This window comes from Chelonia mydas, chromosome 16 (genome assembly GCF_015237465.2).
Source record: "Chelonia mydas isolate rCheMyd1 chromosome 16, rCheMyd1.pri.v2, whole genome shotgun sequence".
NCBI classification, from domain to species: domain Eukaryota; kingdom Metazoa; phylum Chordata; order Testudines; family Cheloniidae; genus Chelonia; species Chelonia mydas.
Window position 1 is genome coordinate 9,375,673 of NC_057857.1, and position 18,180 is coordinate 9,393,852.

Here is an 18,180-nt window from a genome sequence, read left to right on the forward strand (position 1 = left end):
CCTGTACCTGGTGAAATAAATGGGAGTTTTCCCAGTGGCTTAGAAAGGATCAAAACCAGATCCTACAATGTAACACTGAAATGCCAGCACCAGCTTCCAGTGAAGCCAACAGTAACACTCCCGTTGTCTTCAACGAAAGTTGGGCAGATCCAAAATAACTCAGCTTTACAGTGCAGGTCTACATAGGTACTTCTAAGGTACAGTATATCATCTCCCAAGGTACTCACACAAATACTCTCTCAAAGTGTCCTGGGGCCAGTGGGACAATGTCTTTGAGGGTGGTCACGTTTGGGATGATCCAAAGCCTTGTTAAAGAACCTTTAAGGGATGGGCAGGGCACATGCAGGGCATGACAATGGGGGCGGGAGTACAGCGTATCCATTGTGATGGATGAGCGATTCCTTATCTGCCTTTTTGTCAGTATGGGCTTTTGCTAGTGCTGCAGTGACTCAGTGAAACCAAGCAACATCTGTTTAGAAGCCCCACACGATAGATGCATCACGGCAACTTGTGGGAGTTATTAGGGTATTTCTCTGAAGGAAGCAAGGCAAAGCAACTAGGAATCTGAGGAGGTAACCTATTGGCCATTCTGGGACAGAACTTTTTGCCTGCACGGTCCTAAAGCCGTTTATGCAGCCCCTCACTGAAAGGCAAATGAGAACAGCATTCTGGAGTCACTGGCTGTGATGTGATAAGTTAAAATTGCAGGAGGATTTCCGATCTATGGACAGCGCTTCGTAGTGCTGGGATGCCAGAGGGAGCTTAATACTGCTACTACTAAAATAATAACAATACCTAGCTCCTAAACAGTGCTCTTCATCTGGAGATCTCCGAGAGGACAACGACCTTGATAATGGCCCTGAGATTTCATATCATGCCTTTTGTTTTAAGGATCCAAAATCCTTCTAAAACTAGGAATCACTGCTGCAAATATGCAGCAACCTCAGGGGCAGAGTTTAGAACAGAACGGGAAGAAAAATGTGGTATCCAACTGAAACTGCAGGAGGCATTTAGGGAGGCAGATGTGAAGTTATCCAGGATGGAATCTCCCCTGGTAATTGGGGGAACACATCTAACCCTTGTGAAAAGCCACTTGATCTTTGAGGATTCAGACCTCAGTTTCACATCTCATCCGAAAGTTCAGGCAAGTCTCCCGCGCGCTGACTGCAGGACAGCTGGCAGCACAGCACAGGGGCATGTCTACACTACAGGCACAATGGTGGCACAGCTACAGGGCTGCAGCTGTAGCGCTGGAGGGTAGATGCTTCCTACATCCGCAGCAGGGTTTTTTCCAGGAGTGTAGATAATCCACCTCCCAGAGCACCCCTAGCTAGATCAACAGAAAAATTCTACACTGGGGCTTCCGTCAGCTTACCTAGGGCTCACTGGGAATTTTTCATACCCCTGAGCGACATAGCTAGGCTGATCTAATTTTTAAATGTAGACCAGGGCTTAGACACTCTGCTACTGTGAGAGAGGGGAGTGGGGATGTATGGATGATGTGTATTCACTGCACCAGCTGTAGTTTCTTGGGGTTGCCAGTTTATTACTTAGTGCAATAATATCCCATTTGTTTGCCGGTTCCTCCAAAGGCAGTTAGAAAGAAAATCAATCATAATATTTGCCTGGGAGTTTCTCCTGTATCAAGACGTTGTTAGAGCAGTAAACAACAGAGCTCTGAAGTAGTCTGACAGCTTTAACTCTGCCTGCTATTAGTTATGGGCAAACATTACTCAGGTCTGCCATGAAAGCCTGATTGCAATATCCACAAAGACCTCAGCAGGGCACCTTCAGTGCTATGTATCCACCTGTACAATAACTGCCCAATGCCAAGCACACTGTTGGATCTCAGTAAATAACAAGAACGCACAATATTTATACCAGCTGAAATGCATTGCAAGGCTGCACTGTATTGAACGGAGCATGAATACATACAGCCAGCGTGAGCTGGGCACTGCAGAATCTCCCATGGGATGGGGCCGTTGGGCTATACAGCAGCTAAACTGGTCCACGGCAGTATCTGTCCCAGCTGTGTGTGTGTGTGACCATGTGTGTATGCATGTAACAGTGTGAGCATGTATTGTGGAAACGTGGGTGCAGCAGCCTAAGCACATGAAGCCAGGAGTGTGTGTGTGTGAGAGAGAATGGGGTGTGCCATGCTCATGTGAGGGACAGTGTGTGTGTGTGTGTGTGCAACCAGCCTCATCTCAAGTGTATCAGGTGTGGCACGTGGCTAAAGAATCTGCTTTCTGCGAGTGACTGCTGCCCTCTAGTGGTGTTCCAGAGCAATGGCTCTCGGGGGAAAAAAACCCCAAAGCTAGATTGCGTGCAGTGTGGTTGTAACCATGCTGTTCCCAGGATATTAGAGAGACAAGGCGGGTGAGGTACTAACTTTTGTTGGACCAGCTTCTGTTGGTGACACAGACAGGTTTTCAAGCTTACACAGAGCTCTTCTTCAGGTCTGGCAAAGGTACACAGAACATCACAGCTAAATACAAGGTGGAACAGATTGTTTAGCATAAGTAATTAACACATTTCAATGGACCACTCAAGGTGAAGTTGCCCATTAACATCTGTCCAGTCATTGCAGGCGGGGGGAAGTAGGGTTACAGATTGTTGTAATAACTCATAAATCCAGGGTCTCTATTCAGTCCATGATTTTTAATGTCTAGCAAAGTGATGAATTTAAGCTCCCAGGCTCGTCTTTTAAAGGTGTTGTGCAGGTTTCCTTTGAAGACCATGTGGGGGTGGAAATTTACAGTGGTGCTGCAGCTGTCCTAGGGTTAGAGAGTGCCACTCTGGCACGACATTCACAGTAAAAAAGAAAGGCAGCCCGGCTTGGTGCAGCCTGTTGGAGAGATAGGGCATGTGGGGAAAAACAAAACTAAGGGAATCCAGAACCCCTTCCCCAAGAGTGAACTAGGGTCGAGCCCCTGATCACGCAGTGTGGGACTTTCTGCAGAAAACTCCCCATACTAAATGCTGATAGGTCAGCTGAGAAGAGGCTGCTTTCCCAGATCGAACTGGTGGGGAGAAACGTCAGAAAGGTGTATTACTGGCTCCCTGCCTCCCAATACAAGCCCTTTGCAATGAGCCTAGACTCTCTGTCTGATGATCAAGAGGAAGACACTAGTGGATTGGAGCCTTTTCTCCTTGTCTCAGAGATTCCTATGCAGCCAAGGGACCATGTGCAGACACAGAGACTGTTACAGCTCTGGCAGGTGCTTGTGGCCTTCCTGCTCAGAAGAAGAGGGCTGCAGCTGACTGTAGCCAGACGGAAAGTGGGATACAAGGCAGGCGGGGATAACGAGGCGGGGGTGAAGCTGCCCAGTGTTATGAGTCCCCGAAGGCACAGGTGGGGAGCTGCATTTAGTTGCTGCACCGGGCTTTCCTTTTCCAGACAGAGTTGCGGAGCTCAGTCGGAAGGCCACTGCTGCAACAGAGGCATTATGTGCCTAACAACATCACAGATGCATCTTACGGGGGGGTGGGGCTGGAAATCTGCACGGTGAACCCCTCCCGGCCAGCACTCAGCAGGGAGCCCTGAGGGCCTGATTGCGACAGCTCAGCTCCTGCTAGTTTTGGACGGTATCTCTCAAATGACTCCCTGCCACGGAAATTCCCTCCTGGCCCCTTTTCTGATACAAACCCAGGCCCGGACGCTGCAAGGTGCTGAGTCCCCTCAACTCCGACTGACCTCAATGGGACGTGACAATGCCTTGCAGAGAACACTCAGCACCATCTACGATCGATCGGGGCTGTGGCTTCCTGCTCAGCCACGTAACTGGTGTGGGTGTCAAGCTAACGCTGCAGGGCCACGTGGAAAAGACCCTCTAGTGCTCGCCTTCACGTGAGTTCCAGCCCTGGAGCGTGGGAAGGTTTAGGGGCAGCTTGATTTGAGGAGCTGACAGGCACGAGCCGGGTCTCAAGCTGGCAAAGGTATGGGAGATCATGGAGGAACTTGGGATGTAGGTTGCTCTCCCCACGGTTCTGTCTGGCAGAAATGCCTCCTGCCATGGTCCCTCCACCAGAGAGGAGTATCTGGGCTATCCTGGGGGTTATACAGTCCCTTGGCATGGTCTAGGATTAAGGCATATTTTGAATTTGCTTCAGATTCTTCACATTCCCCTTTCTTGAACCGGGCATGAGGAAAGAGGCAGTGGTGGAATCTCTCCACCCCCTAGTCCTCCACAACCTTTTCTGAACACTTCCTAGCAAAGGAATCTACCAGAGGAACCCTGCTTCCCTCTAGCAGGCCCATTGCGGGGAGCGTGGTCGGACTATGTGGGCTGGCTCCCACAGAAAATCCACACTTCTCAAGGGGGCAGGCTGCCCCAATGGCTCGTGGGAAATGTTATGCTTGCTCCTCTGACCACTGACCTGGCTGGGTGGTAAACAGGCTGGGCGCTAAGCATTTGCTGGGACTGGGGCTAGGGAGACCCCGATACTGAGATGGGTTGGGCAGAAGCACAACTCGAGGTTTTCACAATTTAGTGGCAGATGCAGGCACCCTATTTCGACGTTCCTTGGGCTGGTCCTGAAGGTACCACAAGGAAAACATCTGGGACGCAGAGTCATTCCACAGCCCTCGGGTTGTCCAGGCCTGTTCTGAGTTAATGTCAGGCTCAGACATGAGGACTAAATTTAGCAAGAAAATTTCCCAAAACCATAACAGCAGCCCAACAGCATATCCAGGCTGGGAAAAAGCTGGGGAAGGCTTTTAAATCGCACTAATAAACCCTATAAAAGGGGAAAGTGCAGGCATCATTGCTGAGCTGACTTTTACAAGGTGTTAGTTCTGTGGAGACCTGGGAGGCCCGCACTGTGACCTTACAGTCTGTTCACGCTATTGCGCCTGGCTCATTAGGGGAAGGATTGCAGACCTGCCCTCCTGCAAGATTGGGCCTCTCTCATTGCCCTCCCCTCCCCAAGCAGTTACAGGTCCTCAGAGGCCCCTCTGTAGCCCAGCAAACCCCTTGACAGTGCTGGAGTTTATCTCATGGGGTGCAAGTCAAGGACCACCCTTTCCACATCAGAAGTCCAATGTCTCACCCACTCCTCTCCCTCCCCATGGCTAATTTCCCCTAGGATTCCTATGGTTTACTGAGCCATCTCACCAAATCCTGCCTGGTTGCCTGAATCACCGCTAGTGTGAAAAGGCAGCTTCCCAACCATGAGTCACCCCAGCCTCGGTTAGGCGAGTCAACATGACCTTGGACCTGGGCTGCCAGTTCTCTCCGTCTCCCTGTTCCTAACAGCGTGAGGTCCCTACAACCTTGAGGTCCTATTAACCATAGCATTTATCATTGTTGTGTGCAGTGTGGTCGTAGCCATATTGGTTCTAGGATATTAGAGAGACAAGGGGGGTGGGGGATGAGGTAATATCTTGGTAATATCAACCAAGATGAGGTTGAGGATGAGGTAATATCAACCAGTTGTGCACCCATCTTACAGTAGATTTCATCTAGGCCACATTTCCCTAGTTTGCTTACGGGAACGTCATATGGGGACTATCAAACGCCTTATCAACATCAAGATATAGAAAGTTAGGTGGGTTATTTTTAAAAGTCTTTTGAAAGAACCTTGTAATAAGCAGCCTCTACCTCAGTGGTGAGCAACCGGTGAAACTGCGGCCGCTGGGAGCTGCGGGCGGCCATGCCTGCAGACGGTCAATGTAAACACTACCTCGTGGCCCGCCAGTGGATTACCCTGACGGGCTGCATGTGGCCCGCGGGCCGCAGGTTGCCCACCACTGCTCTACCCTGTCTTTATAGCACTGTCTTGCGTCGAACCTGAAGCTGGGAGGCAGCTGGACTTTATAAAGAGCCTTATGTAATGCTCCTAAAAGCAGCCACATGCCTGTCCTGATCACACAGCACAATTCCACCCATCTGTAGGCTGCCACAGACATCAGAAATGGAAAAGGCCTATTTAATCATCCAGACCACCTTGCGCAGGCCAGGCCAGGCCAGGATTGTGACCTACAGTGTGTTCCCCAGGGCTTTGTCCTGTCTAAGAGCTTGTCTATACCTAACATGCTACAGTGGCACAGATGAAAGCTTCAGTACACTACATACACCAGGAGAACCCCTCCTGTTGGCACAGGTTATCCACCTCCCTGACAGGCAGTAGGTCAACAGAAGAATTCGTTCGTCGACCTAGCGCTGTCTACACAGGGACTTAGATGAGCTTAACTATGCCGCTCAGGGGTGTGGATTTTTCACATCCCTGACCAACACAGTTAAACTAACCTAATTTTCTAATGTAGATCTGTCCTAAGACAGTGGTTCTCAAACAGTGACCAGAGAAGCATTGGTGGTCTGTGGAGCATTTGCTAACGGTCACGTGGTTCTGGCTTCTCTCTTATAGGTCTACACTGCAAACAAAAGTTTATTCTTAACTCCGGTTAGCTAACTCAGGTGAAAATAGCAGTGAAGGCAAGACAACCCAGCTTTTAACTCAGGTTAGCAGCTTGAGTACAGTCCCAGGCTTTAACACAAGCTGCTAACTCAAGTTAAAAGCAGAGTTGTTATGTCTTCTCTATTTTAACCCACGTTAAGAACAACCCCCCCCCCCCTTTTAAAATTTTTTTGCATTGTAGACATACCCTTGGAACCCATGTGCTGCCAAATTGTGGTAAAAGAAACTTAACTCCCGTTGAACCCTTTCCAAAAACAAGCAATTGCCATAATCACCCTGGGGGTGTTAGGAGGGTGACGAGAAAGTGAAGCCACTTGCACGAAGAGAAAGAGAAGTGAGGTGCCCATGAGACAGTGTGAACTACTTCTTCGAAGAAAGGCTATGGAAAAGCTTGACAGCCCCAAGTCTGATACATCCATCATGGGTATGTTTTTCTAGCTATTCTACCTGAGTTATTTTTTCTTAGGCTCTGTCTGTCCTTGGGAACAGCTCCCACTCGGCGGTGGGTGTCCTGCAACTGGAGTACGGGCCCCACAAACTGGGGGGGGGGGGAACATCAGAGAATCACCCCCAAGTACAAGCAGAGGGAAACAATGGGGCATGCCCCCAAAATGCAAACGGGGGGGCACCGGGGACCCCCCCAACCAAAACCTGGAAAGGGGCAGGGGGAAGCTACCAAAGTACAAAACAGGGGGTGTGGGGGGTCTCCTGTCAGCAAGGGCCCCCAAAACGCAACCCTGGAAATGCAAACTTGGGTGGGGGGGCAGTGGGGACACCCCCAAAAGGCAACCCTGGAAATGCAACCCCGGGGGGGGCAGTGGGGACGCCCCCAAAAGGCAACCCTGGGGGGACACTCGGGGGAGCCCCGCAAACACAGACCTGGGAGCGGGGTACCCCGAGCCCGCTGCCCCGCGGGAGCGCTCTAGCGCTGGCTCCAGGCCCGCGGCGCAGCTGGACGCGGGCAGAACTACAGCTCCCAGCATGCTCCGGGCCGGCGCGGACGGGGCGGGGGAGGCGCCGGGCGCGCTGAGCAGGCTGGGAGAGGCGGCGGCGGCCGGAGGAGCGGGTCGGGGCCGGGCAGGTAGGGATGGGCCGCGCCTCCCGCGCCGGGCGGTTCGTCGGGGCTCGCGGCCGGGAGGGGGCGGGGAGCCAGGGATCGCCGGGGGGCGGGAGGCCGCGCCCTTTGTTGTGGGGGGGAGGAACGGTCGGGGGAGGGGTGTAACGGGCCCCCGGGGGCAGGCACCGGGGGGGGGGAGGGGTGTAACGGGCCCCCGGGGGCAGGCACCGGGGGGGGGGTGTAACGGGCCCCCGGGGGCAGGCACCGGGGGGGGGAGGGGAGTAACGGGCCCCCCGGGGGCAGGCACCGGGGGGGGGTGTAACGGGCCCCCGGGGGCAGGCACCGGGGGGGGGGAGGGGAGTAACGGGCCCCCCGGGGGCAGGCACCGGGGGGGGGGGGAGTAACGGGCCCCCCGGGGGCAGGCACGGGGGGGGGGGAGGGGAGTAACGGGCCCCCCGGGGGCCGGCACCGGGGGGGGGAGGGGAGTAACGGGCCCCCCGGGGGCAGGCACCGGGGGGGGGAGGGGAGTAACGGGCCCCCCGGGGGCAGGCACCGGGGGGGGGGGGGGAGTAACGGTCCCCCGGGGGCCGGCACCGGGGGGGGGGGGAGGGGAGGGGAGTAACGGTCCCCCGGGGGCAGGCACCGGGGGGGGGGGAGGGGTGTAACGGTCCCCCGGGGGCAGGCACCGGGGGGGGGGAGGGGTGTAACGGGCCCCCGGGGGCAGGCACCGGGGGGGGGGGAGGGGTGTAACGGGCCCCCGGGGGCAGGCACCGGGGGGGGGAGGGGAGTAACGGGCCCCCGGGGGCAGGCACCGGGGGGGGGAGGGGTGTAACGGGCCCCCGGGGGCAGGCACCGGGTGGCTGAGGGGTAATGGGACCCCATACTGAAAGGGGGGCAGTATGGGCTGGGGAAGCAGAAAGAGTGGGGGGAGAAATCTGAATTTGGGATGGAGATGTAGGGGGAGAGGGAAGAGCTCCCAGAGCAGAGCCAGGCTTGGGGTGGGCAGCTGGGGGTGTCTCGCCGGTCTCTTTCCTTTCGGCTGGTACGGCCAGGTTCCAAGCCATTGAAAGACGCCCCCCCTTTGAATACAATAAATAAAAGCCAAGTGTCGCTTTCAAAGGCGCTAAACCAGACTGGCCTGGTGCTGTGTGAGGTCAGTATGTTCTCTCTGGAAGGTGCCAACCCCAGGGGAGAGGAACGCAATGGCAGGATGGGCTCTGGGATGATGGGTAGGGGAGCAGAAGCGGGGAGCAAGAAGGACCAAGGGGAAAAATGGAGGGATAGCAAAGGAATAGACACACTATTGCTCCCTGGATTATGATGACTAGGACCGAGTCTACACCTGAAACTTAGGTCAGTTAGCTACCTTGCTCAGGGGTATAGTTAAGCACATTGACCTACCTACTGCCTCACAAGGAGGTGGATTTACTACAGCTATGGGAAAATACCTTCTTCACGGTTACAAGCATCTGCACTACAACTTTGTGGCTCTAATACATGTAGTGTGGACATACCCTAGCGTACTCGACTAGCAATGGGCATTAAGCTCTATTGACCACATCCCCACCTACAGGACAAACATTTTCAATCCAAGTTGAGGGAGGCTAGTATGTCTGCTTAACTCCTTTTGTCAATCAGGATTCGTTATTCCAGGACTGGTCTACGCTTAAAAGTTAGGTCAACGTACGGGCAGGGTGTAAAATCCACATCCCTGGCGGATGTAGCTATGCCAACCTGACCCCCAGCGTAGACACAACTGTGTCAATGGAAGAATGCTTCCATCAAGGTAGCTTCCATTGTTCAAGGAGGTGGGGTTCGTATGCTAATGGGGGTCAAAACAAAACAAACCTTTCCATCTGTGTAGCCTGATGTAGCTATTCCAGCATAGTCTCAGTAGCATAGACATATCCCCATGTAGATAAAGCCTGGGGCAACTAGATCTCTGTAAGGTTTCCCGGGCCAGTGTGGGACTGTAGCATTTCCTGCCTACCATATTACACAGAGAGCAGCATTCCTTCTCCTGGGAGAGGCTGGAAGCTTTTAGAAGAGAAAGTGGAAATTCTTATAATTTTAGTTAACATGGATGCAGAGCAGTTACAGGCTAGGTTTTAGATATGACCTGTGTATGGATGATGGCTTTGTTTTGAAGTCCCTTCCCACCACTCCTGACCCCCCAAAAAGTTCTCCCAGCCACAGCTGTCTTTCTTTTAAGGCTTGTTAGCAGGCAGCTTTATTATGTTTACATATGGCTTTAATTGTATCAGCAGTTAATTCCATTTGTGGTTATTCCCATGTTAACAGAGCCCCTTGTTTAATGAATTTATCTCCTGCTGCAGCAGACATGTCTTTGCTAAGGAGACGGTTGTACCCATGTTACAAATCAAACTTAAGTAACTTGTACATGGCTGTGCAAGAGTCTCAGGGCATCACTGAACTGAATCACTTGCGATAGTTTCCACTGTGCGTTCATCAGCCCGTGCTTGACATGCTTGTGTTCACAAAGCGTATTCTTAACAATCCCAAGGGCACCTCCATTTGACTCAGGACTTACATTTGCTTAATAAAAATGTTAATCGATGGAAAGAAAACACATTTAGAGGCATGCATGGGACTTTGCTTCTTGGGACATAAACATTATTATTTTCTTTTTATAGAAAAATATTCTCCTGTGATCACATTGTATGTTTCCATTCCCACAGTGCTGATTTGAAAAAAAAATCCTGCAATGTTTCTAGTAGCCTGTATATTCACTCTGAACACACATACAGATAAGGGTTAATACAAATAAAAGCAAGGGCAGGAAAATTCTGAGTTACAGGGATGCATTATTATTATTATTTATTCATTCCAGTGGAATATTTTGTTAAACAATTTCCCTGCAGTGTTTGTAGCCTAAATTTTGAAGCTTTGTCCTAGTGCCAGAATCTGATTGGAAAGTTGACTAAAATACAAAAGTGAAACTAACTAGTTTAGTCTCTCAGTGCATGCTAAGAGAAACAAAAAACAAAACAAAAACAGATAGTGCAAAGTTATACAGTAATTAAAAAAATCACATATATATTTCTAACTTGACCCTCACCTGAGGTTTTCTCTAATTTTAACCCCTTGTGGTTAATGAACTGCCTGAACTATGATGCACAAGAGCACCTGTTAGTTGGAAACCTCTCCTAAGGGTTGCCCTCATGCGAGTTAAGGATGCAATTACAGCGATCACTGAGTTGTTTTACTTCAGTGAGACCCACAGTATCATTCTCATAAACAGGTGTTTTTGTGATTTAAGACCTTGTTTAGTCCAGCTTGCTGAATATTTGAGCCACTTCAAAATGAACAGCAGTTTATTCTTAATGAACAGAGCTCTCTCTGCTTTGTTTTTTTAAAGGTGGTCGGCAACCTTTTATCTAAACTGGGATTCCTCCCCACTCCAATCACCTGACATCTTTCCCTATTGTTATCCCTCCAAGCAAAGCCAGCCCTCTTGTATATTTTTAAGGAGAATATATATAGATAATAGGTCTTACACTGTGGATTTATCATTCTTAAATACTGATTTTCACTACTTTGAGGAACATTTCTGGCCTACTTGGCAGTGTCCTGGCTATTGAGCAATGCTTTCTGTTCCCACAGCTCCTACGTATGCTAAGGATAAAGACAAATCTTCTATTTCAGTGCTAGCGGTAGGAGCTGCTGGATAACACAGCTTAATTTCTGGAGACTGAAATGCTTTAGTTTAACCCAAGTTATTGGGCTATAGGGTAAGTAGGACATGTAATGGTTTGTGATATACAGGTCAGACTAGATGACCTAGTGGTCCCTTCTGGCTTTAAACACTATGACGCCAAAATTCCCCAGGAGCTCTTGAGTATTACATTCACAACACTGCAAATCCTGGGAGTAAAGGATCAGGTCCTCACTTGGTAGATAACTGTGATTCCCCTACACCACTGACTCAATCCCTGAAAATGAGGGCTCCAAAGAATAACAAACAGGGCATTGGTTGAAACCTACTGATGCACACTTTCTCTCTGTATGAGCACAAAGCACTTTCCTCCACAGCAGTTGTCTGTTCCCTTCCTTTGAGCAAATGGTCTACTGAAGTATACAAAATCCTTCTGTCTCAGATGCTCCCAAGGATGAAGCAGGCAAGCTCAGCAGGGAAGCAGGAGAGTGCTATGTTCAGGCAGCCGTGATTCAGAGCACAGCGGGTATGTTACTTTTCTGTACAGGTCTCACAGCTCACTCTCTCTTCATGTTCGGGACCAAAAAAAGAATAGGGATTTCTTTCTTTTAATGGCCAGGCCTTGCAATAGTAAAGGTATAGAAACCAAGTCCACTGAATAATGGTTTAATGATGTGAACTCTTGTGTTCTTTTTGAGTGGATGCCTGCTTTAGTGAGAGAACTACTGCAATTCTTTAATTCAGTATGGAGGAATAATGTGAGGATGCTGAAGGATACAGAAACCCCTGGATAAGGGAGGTTGGCAATAAAGGTAGTATTAGATTGAACCAAAATGTAAGAGCAAGATGGATGCTGCAAGATTATTAAATCTATAAAGTGAAACATTTTAAAACCAAACTCCAGAACGAATAATGAGCAATTGAATTCAAGTAGTTTTTACAAATGAATGGAAATGTCTAATTATTAACCTGTTCAGTGCCAGTGCCCACTGGAATTTTGGTACATCAAAGGTGTATTTTGTTTCATGTGTGGGGGAGGGATGTAACACTGAAGAGGTTAATAAAATATACTGTATTGAATCTTAGCTGTGAATGATTGCATGTTTAAAAAATGCACAAAAAACCAGCAGAAACTGACAAATCTCTTTCACTCTAATTTATCTTTCTGACAAACAGACGGGATGTTGGAAATTTATCATTTTGGTTGATTAACATCCAGGAAGGTAGATCAGAACAACCACATTCATTTCACTCATGTCTGAGGTCACATCTGAATCCTGGTCTCCAGAAGTAATATACTAATGTCCTAAGGCACTGCACCATCTGGTCCCCCTTTTGATCTGCAATATTTGAATGCTTGATTTACTATCCCTGTGTATCCATAAATTGTGTAAACTCAGAGGCATGGCAGTGGTAGTTGGGTATCATGAGCAGATGATTTAGTCATCAATATCTATTGGGTTTCCTTATTGCTGCCATTAGACTTCTTTCAGTTTTACTTATAAATCATGTAAGTGAATCATTCAGTGTACCAGAAATTGCAAGTTAGTGTTAGAACTTGCCCACTGTGAGATTAGCTGAAATTAATCTGCCCCTTCAGAATGTGGAAGAGCCAAGTGGATTGCTTATTCGCCAGAGCTGGTTGATAAATCAGAAATAAATTGCATGTGTATGTATAGCCGGAGGTGGTAAGGAAATAAATCACTTTTCTCTTTTCTTTCTGAACAGGATCAAAGCACCTTGGAATAAATGTGAGTACAAATTTTACACTAATTGAATCCACCTTGGAAAGCCATGGCCGCTGCCTCTCACCTGAACTCGGATGCACTTCGGGAAGTTCTGGAGTGTCCTATTTGCATGGAATCCTTTACTGAGGATCAGCTGAGGCCCAAACTCTTACACTGTGGGCACACCATCTGCAAGCAGTGCTTGGAGAAACTCCTAGCAAACAGCATCAATGGGATACGCTGTCCCTTCTGCAGCAAGGTCACTCGGATCACAAACTTGGCTCAACTGACCGACAATCTCACGGTGCTGAAGATCATAGACACCACAGGACTAAGTGAGGCTGTGGGCCTTTTCATGTGCAAAGTTTGTGGGAGAAGGTTACCCAGGCACTTCTGTAAGAGCTGTAATTTGGTTTTGTGTGACCCATGCAAGGAGATGGAACATCAGCAACAAGGACATGGTGTTGTTGCCATCAAAGAGGCTGCTGATGAACGGAGGAGGGAATTTGGGATAAAGCTTGGCAGACTTCGGGAGCTCATGGGGGATCTGCAGAAAAGAAAAGCATCGCTGGAAGTGGTCTCCAAAGATGTACAATCCAGATACAAAGCAGTTCTTCAGGATTACAGCAAGGAAGAGCGCAAGATCCAGGAAGAACTGGCAAGGTCACGGAAGTTCTTCACAAACTCTTTGTCTGAAGTTGAGAAAGTAAATAACCAGGTAATGGAGGAACAGGCTTATCTGCTGAACATAGCAGAGGTGCAGATCGTATCTCGATGTGACTATTTCCTTGCCAAAATTAAGCAGGGAGATATAGCTCTCTTGGAGGAGGCAGCGGATGAGGAAGAGCCAGAACTGACGAACAACCTACCAAGAGAGCTGACTCTGCAAGAGGTGGAACTCCTCAAGGTGGGCCATGTGGGACCTCTGCAGATTGGGCAGGTGGCAAAGAAACCTCGGACAGTCAACATGGAGGAATCTCTGATGGAGACTGCTGCATCCTCATCGGCTACATTTAGGGAAACTGATGTGGTGCAAGAAGAGACTAGTTTGACCCCAAATTCCTCACCTGCCAAACCAAGGATGCCTGAAACAGCCACTAGCATCCAGCAGTGTAACTTCCTCAAGAAGATGGGCTCCAAAGGCAGCATGCCAGGGATGTTCAATCTTCCTGTCAGCGTACATGTCACCGTACAGGGAGAGGTGCTTGTCGCAGATCGTGGCAATTTCCGAATCCAGGTATTTACCCGCAAGGGTTTTCTGAAGGAGATCCGGCGGAGCCCTAGTGGCATTGATAGCTTTGTGCTGAGTTTCCTTGGAGCAGATCTACCCAATTTGACTCCCCTATGTGTCACCATGAACTGCCATGGCCTGATAGGAGTGACTGACAGCTATGATAACTCACTAAAGGTGTATACCATGGATGGACACTGCGTTGCATGCCACAGGAGCCAGCTTAGCAAGCCCTGGGGCATCACAGCTCTGCCTTCAGGGCAGTTTGTAGTGACCGATGTGGAAGGGGGAAAGCTCTGGTGTTTCACAGTGGACCGTGGTGTTGGGGTAGTCAAGTACAGTTGCTTATGTAGTGCTGTGCGCCCAAAGTTTGTCACTTGTGATTCTGAAGGGACCGTATACTTCACTCAGGGGCTGGGACTCAATCTGGAGAACCGTCAGCATGAGCACCACCTCGAGGGGGGCTTTTCAATTGGCTCTGTAGGTCCAGATGGGCACTTAGGCCGCCAGATCAGCCACTTCTTCTCAGAGAATGAGGATTTCAGGTGCATCGCTGGGATGTGCGTGGATGCTAGGGGAGACCTGATAGTTGCAGACAGCAGCCGTAAAGAAATCCTGCATTTTCCTAAAGGAGGTGGCTACAATATCTTAATCAGGGAAGGCCTCACCTGCCCTGTTGGCATAGCCATTACCCCTAAAGGGCAGCTCCTAGTGCTGGATTGTTGGGATCACTGCATTAAGATCTACAGTTACCATTTGAGGAGGTATTCCACACCATAAGGGTGTTTCCCTGGATAAAGCTACTCTTCTCATTATAGATTCTCCCCGCCTTATCATCATTTGACAGAAGTTAGTGCTGCACTTGCAGGTGGATTATGTCCTAATCGGAGCTGTGTCACTATTTTGTGTTTAGAAACAAAATAGCCTTTTTTATTTGTGTAATTTAAAAAAAACAAAACCCACCACCCCCACCTCCATGGAGCAAAGGATACTTATGGAGTACTGGTTGTGGGTTAAGTGACTGATCTCTCCCTACATTTTACTGCCTTGTACCGTAGCTCATACTCCCAGCTTCAACCACTGCAAGCGGCTTTGTGCCATAAATATTAACTGACTGTTCTATATGACCTTTCTTTAGGGGACTTGCGAAGTGATCTTCTTCCCACCACAGTCTTCACAAAGATCTCAGTCGCAATTCTTCACAGACAACCACGGAAAGCTATTTCTGATTGCAACGCTGTAGTTGCCTACGACAACACAGCCTCCCTAAACTGCACGAAGATGCAGCTTGCATACAACTAAAGGGCAGGGCTGTGGCCCTCCCTGTTTGCAGTAGTTAGGAGATTATCCTCATGGTGCCATTAGTGAATCCCACTTGGTCCAGCAGTCTCTTCAATGTGAAGTGAGTACAGTGCAATCATGAAAGACTGATCGAGCCAGAGAACTGCCCTCTGATGGCAAAGAGAATTTCGTTTACAGTTTGATTAGCATGAGAAAAGTGTAGCGTGAGAGGGGGGAATTGACAGGAGAACCTATTTAACAGAATAAATTTCAGTCTGTTAGTATTCACAGTTGTTTTACTATTAAATCTGGCTTGGAACCTGTCTTTGAAGGGTATGTTTGGTATTTAAAGCTTTGCCAGGGGAGAGAGAAATTGAAGTAAACAAGATCAAATGTGACAAATGGTGTGTTCTTCTGCACACTTCAATATTCTGCATTCCAGATCATTGCATTTACTGATAGGTTTCCATTAGTCTGCACTTTGTATGTGAAAGCTACTTGTTCATGAGATAAGGGGAAAAAAAGGTGGGGAGGGAATCTTATTTTATTACTTGGAAGCTCTTGCTCTGGTGGTTTGCATCTTTGTCCATGCACAGCAAAAAGCTACATTCCTAGAGACGTTTTTTGGCCTTTTTTATGGCTCCAGCAGGCACCAGGTGCATGTTCATCTCAGCTTTGGGTCAGATGAAGCACAAAACTGCAGCTGTGTGAGTTAACACCCCCACAGTGTGCCTATCCTGGCTGATAAACACATATCTCAGTGTGGTGTTGCTTCTCTAAAATAGTTTACTGAAGAAAAGAAACATTTAAATAGGACACAGTTGTAGAATGTTAATCTGCCAAAGATCATGGTTACACAGCAGTGTAATTACTATGTGTTACCATCAACAATGTAGTTGCAAATTTGGGGGCGCAACAGACCACGTAAAAAACTGGCTTTATCTGTCCTGTCCAGCATTTTCGAACTGTATTTGCTGTAGTATCAAATCTGTGCTACAATGTGTCTGTAACAGGTGAGTTTTTAAATTCCCACAAGCTGTCTGTTCCTTCTTAGCTAAGCAGCAGTAAAAATAAGAGCTTCCTAAAAGCAGCTGCTGTTGTTTGTGCCTCTCCAGCCAGCTGTGTGACTGTAACAGGGCTTCAAGACCTAGTGGTAAAAGCAGAACCATCTTGATTTGTGGATTCCCTGATATTGCCAAAGAACTGAGCAGGACCAGCACATTAGCCCCAACTACTCTAGACCCATCTTTGCTGTTTGTACGGTGCCTAGCACAGGGAGTACAATGCTGATCAGGGCAATTGCGTGTTACTGTATTATGAAGTGATGAGCTAGGAGAACTTTGGAGAGAAGGGAGCAGGCACAGAGGGAAGCAATGGATCTGTAGAGGGGAAGACACTGTGGCTTCTGAGGGAATTTAAAAATTCAGCCCTTACCATATGAGCTGTGGTGTGTTGATTTGCTGTAGATACAAACCCCAAACATGGATTTACACACTCAGCTGTCTTCTGGGCAAGTTTGCCTAGGGTGTGTAATAGCAGGCTGGAGAGTAACTTGCACTCTGGTGTGCATGTTGTTTGGATAGATCTACTTGTATTTGGACTTCGTTTGGATAATTACTCTGCTGCAACCCAAGCTGTTCTATAAACATTACATTGATGGCAGTTCCTATTGTACTGATCTTTCATGTTTAAAAATCTTACCTGTTCCTAAGAGCCATTTTCTGCAGGCAGCTTCCGTAGAACTGAATAAATGAAGCAATATTATCTTTCCTAATGAGCATCTGCATCAAACTCGGGAGAGAATATTTCCTAGAGGCCAACTGGATACATTAAGTGGACTTAAAACCTGGCCTGTTCTGCTGACTGAGCAGTTGGTTGCCTAGGTTTCTCCTGGTGGCCACAGTTTAAATTAAGTTCTCCATCATCTCTTCCATCCTGTATTACAGATTCCAAGAAAAGGAGACACTATTCTGTGAAGCACTTGTAGAGTAAGGTGGGGGGGATTGGTGCCCGTGTGTGTGTTTAGCCTGTAGCTGCTATACTGTTCTTGTGGGGTTTTTTTCAGGCAGACAGGGGGAAGAGAAGAGGAATGGCTGTCCCCAGCTAGAATACGTGCTTCAGCTGGCAAAGCAGAATTGGCTATAAACTAGTTTCTCAGAGCTGCATCTTTTGCCGTGGTGTTTTGCTTTTTTGCCTCCCTTGTGATCCGCTCCAAAGGAGATGAAATGGAGTAATTAAAGATTGTGATGAAATAGTTTAGCTTCTGCTTTTCACCTGGAGATGGAACATGTCTGATTATGAGTGTGTTTGATTTTTAAAGATTGTGTAATAACGGGAAAATTGATCCAATTAAAAGTGCATTACAAATGGCTCATCTCATTATTAAAAACATTTCTCCTTATGTTCTCTTTGGTGGCAGACTGGTTTCCATGGCCATCCGGAATTAGGTTTGCTAACATATTAACTGCAAGATACCTCTTCTCTTCCTCTCAGGAAGTGGAGGATAAATCCACTCTCTGGCAGGTCTACAATAAGTATCTCACACTTCTTTCCCCACCTTACAAACATAAATACTAGGATTTGTCATATACGCTCAGATCAATAGGCCCTCAAGGCCTGTATCTTCGTGATGTATGTCGTACCTAATGCTTCAAAGGCAAACAACCCTCACCCTTTCGTAGTGCAACAAATAAAAATAGTTAAAAGTGCGTCAAGTAGTTAGAGCCAGGAATCATGGATTATAATCCTAGATTTGCCACCAATTCACTTAGCCACTGCCTGCTTCAAT

General features: G+C 48.4%; 2 protein-coding genes across 7 annotated transcripts in view; one reads left to right on the plus strand and one right to left on the minus strand.

Annotated features, from left to right (window-relative positions):
• ASTN2 (astrotactin 2) overlaps window positions 1-18,180 on the minus strand; it is a 592,122-nt gene that overhangs the window by 180,835 nt on the left and 393,107 nt on the right. The window lies entirely within an intron of this gene.
• TRIM32 (tripartite motif containing 32) lies at window positions 7,429-17,761 on the plus strand. Of its 5 annotated transcripts, none has more exons than XM_037879486.2 (3): window positions 7,431-7,501; window positions 11,596-11,679; window positions 12,882-17,761. In XM_037879486.2, exon 3 carries the CDS (start codon window positions 12,948-12,950, stop codon window positions 14,889-14,891), a length of 1,944 nt encoding a protein of 647 aa, XP_037735414.1. In that variant the 5' UTR covers window positions 7,431-7,501; window positions 11,596-11,679; window positions 12,882-12,947; the 3' UTR covers window positions 14,892-17,761. The 5 variants fall into 5 exon arrangements, with proteins under 5 accessions (XP_037735415.1, XP_037735414.1, XP_043386207.1 ...); XM_043530272.1 differs by having other exon boundaries at window positions 7,456-7,501; window positions 11,531-11,679; XM_043530273.1 differs by lacking the exon at window positions 7,431-7,501 and adding an exon at window positions 11,211-11,229.

Coding starts and splice junctions, on each gene's coding strand:
- TRIM32 (XM_037879487.2), top strand. CDS start 12,948: ATGGCCGCTGCCTCTCACCTGAACTCGGATGCACTTCGGGAAGTTCTG.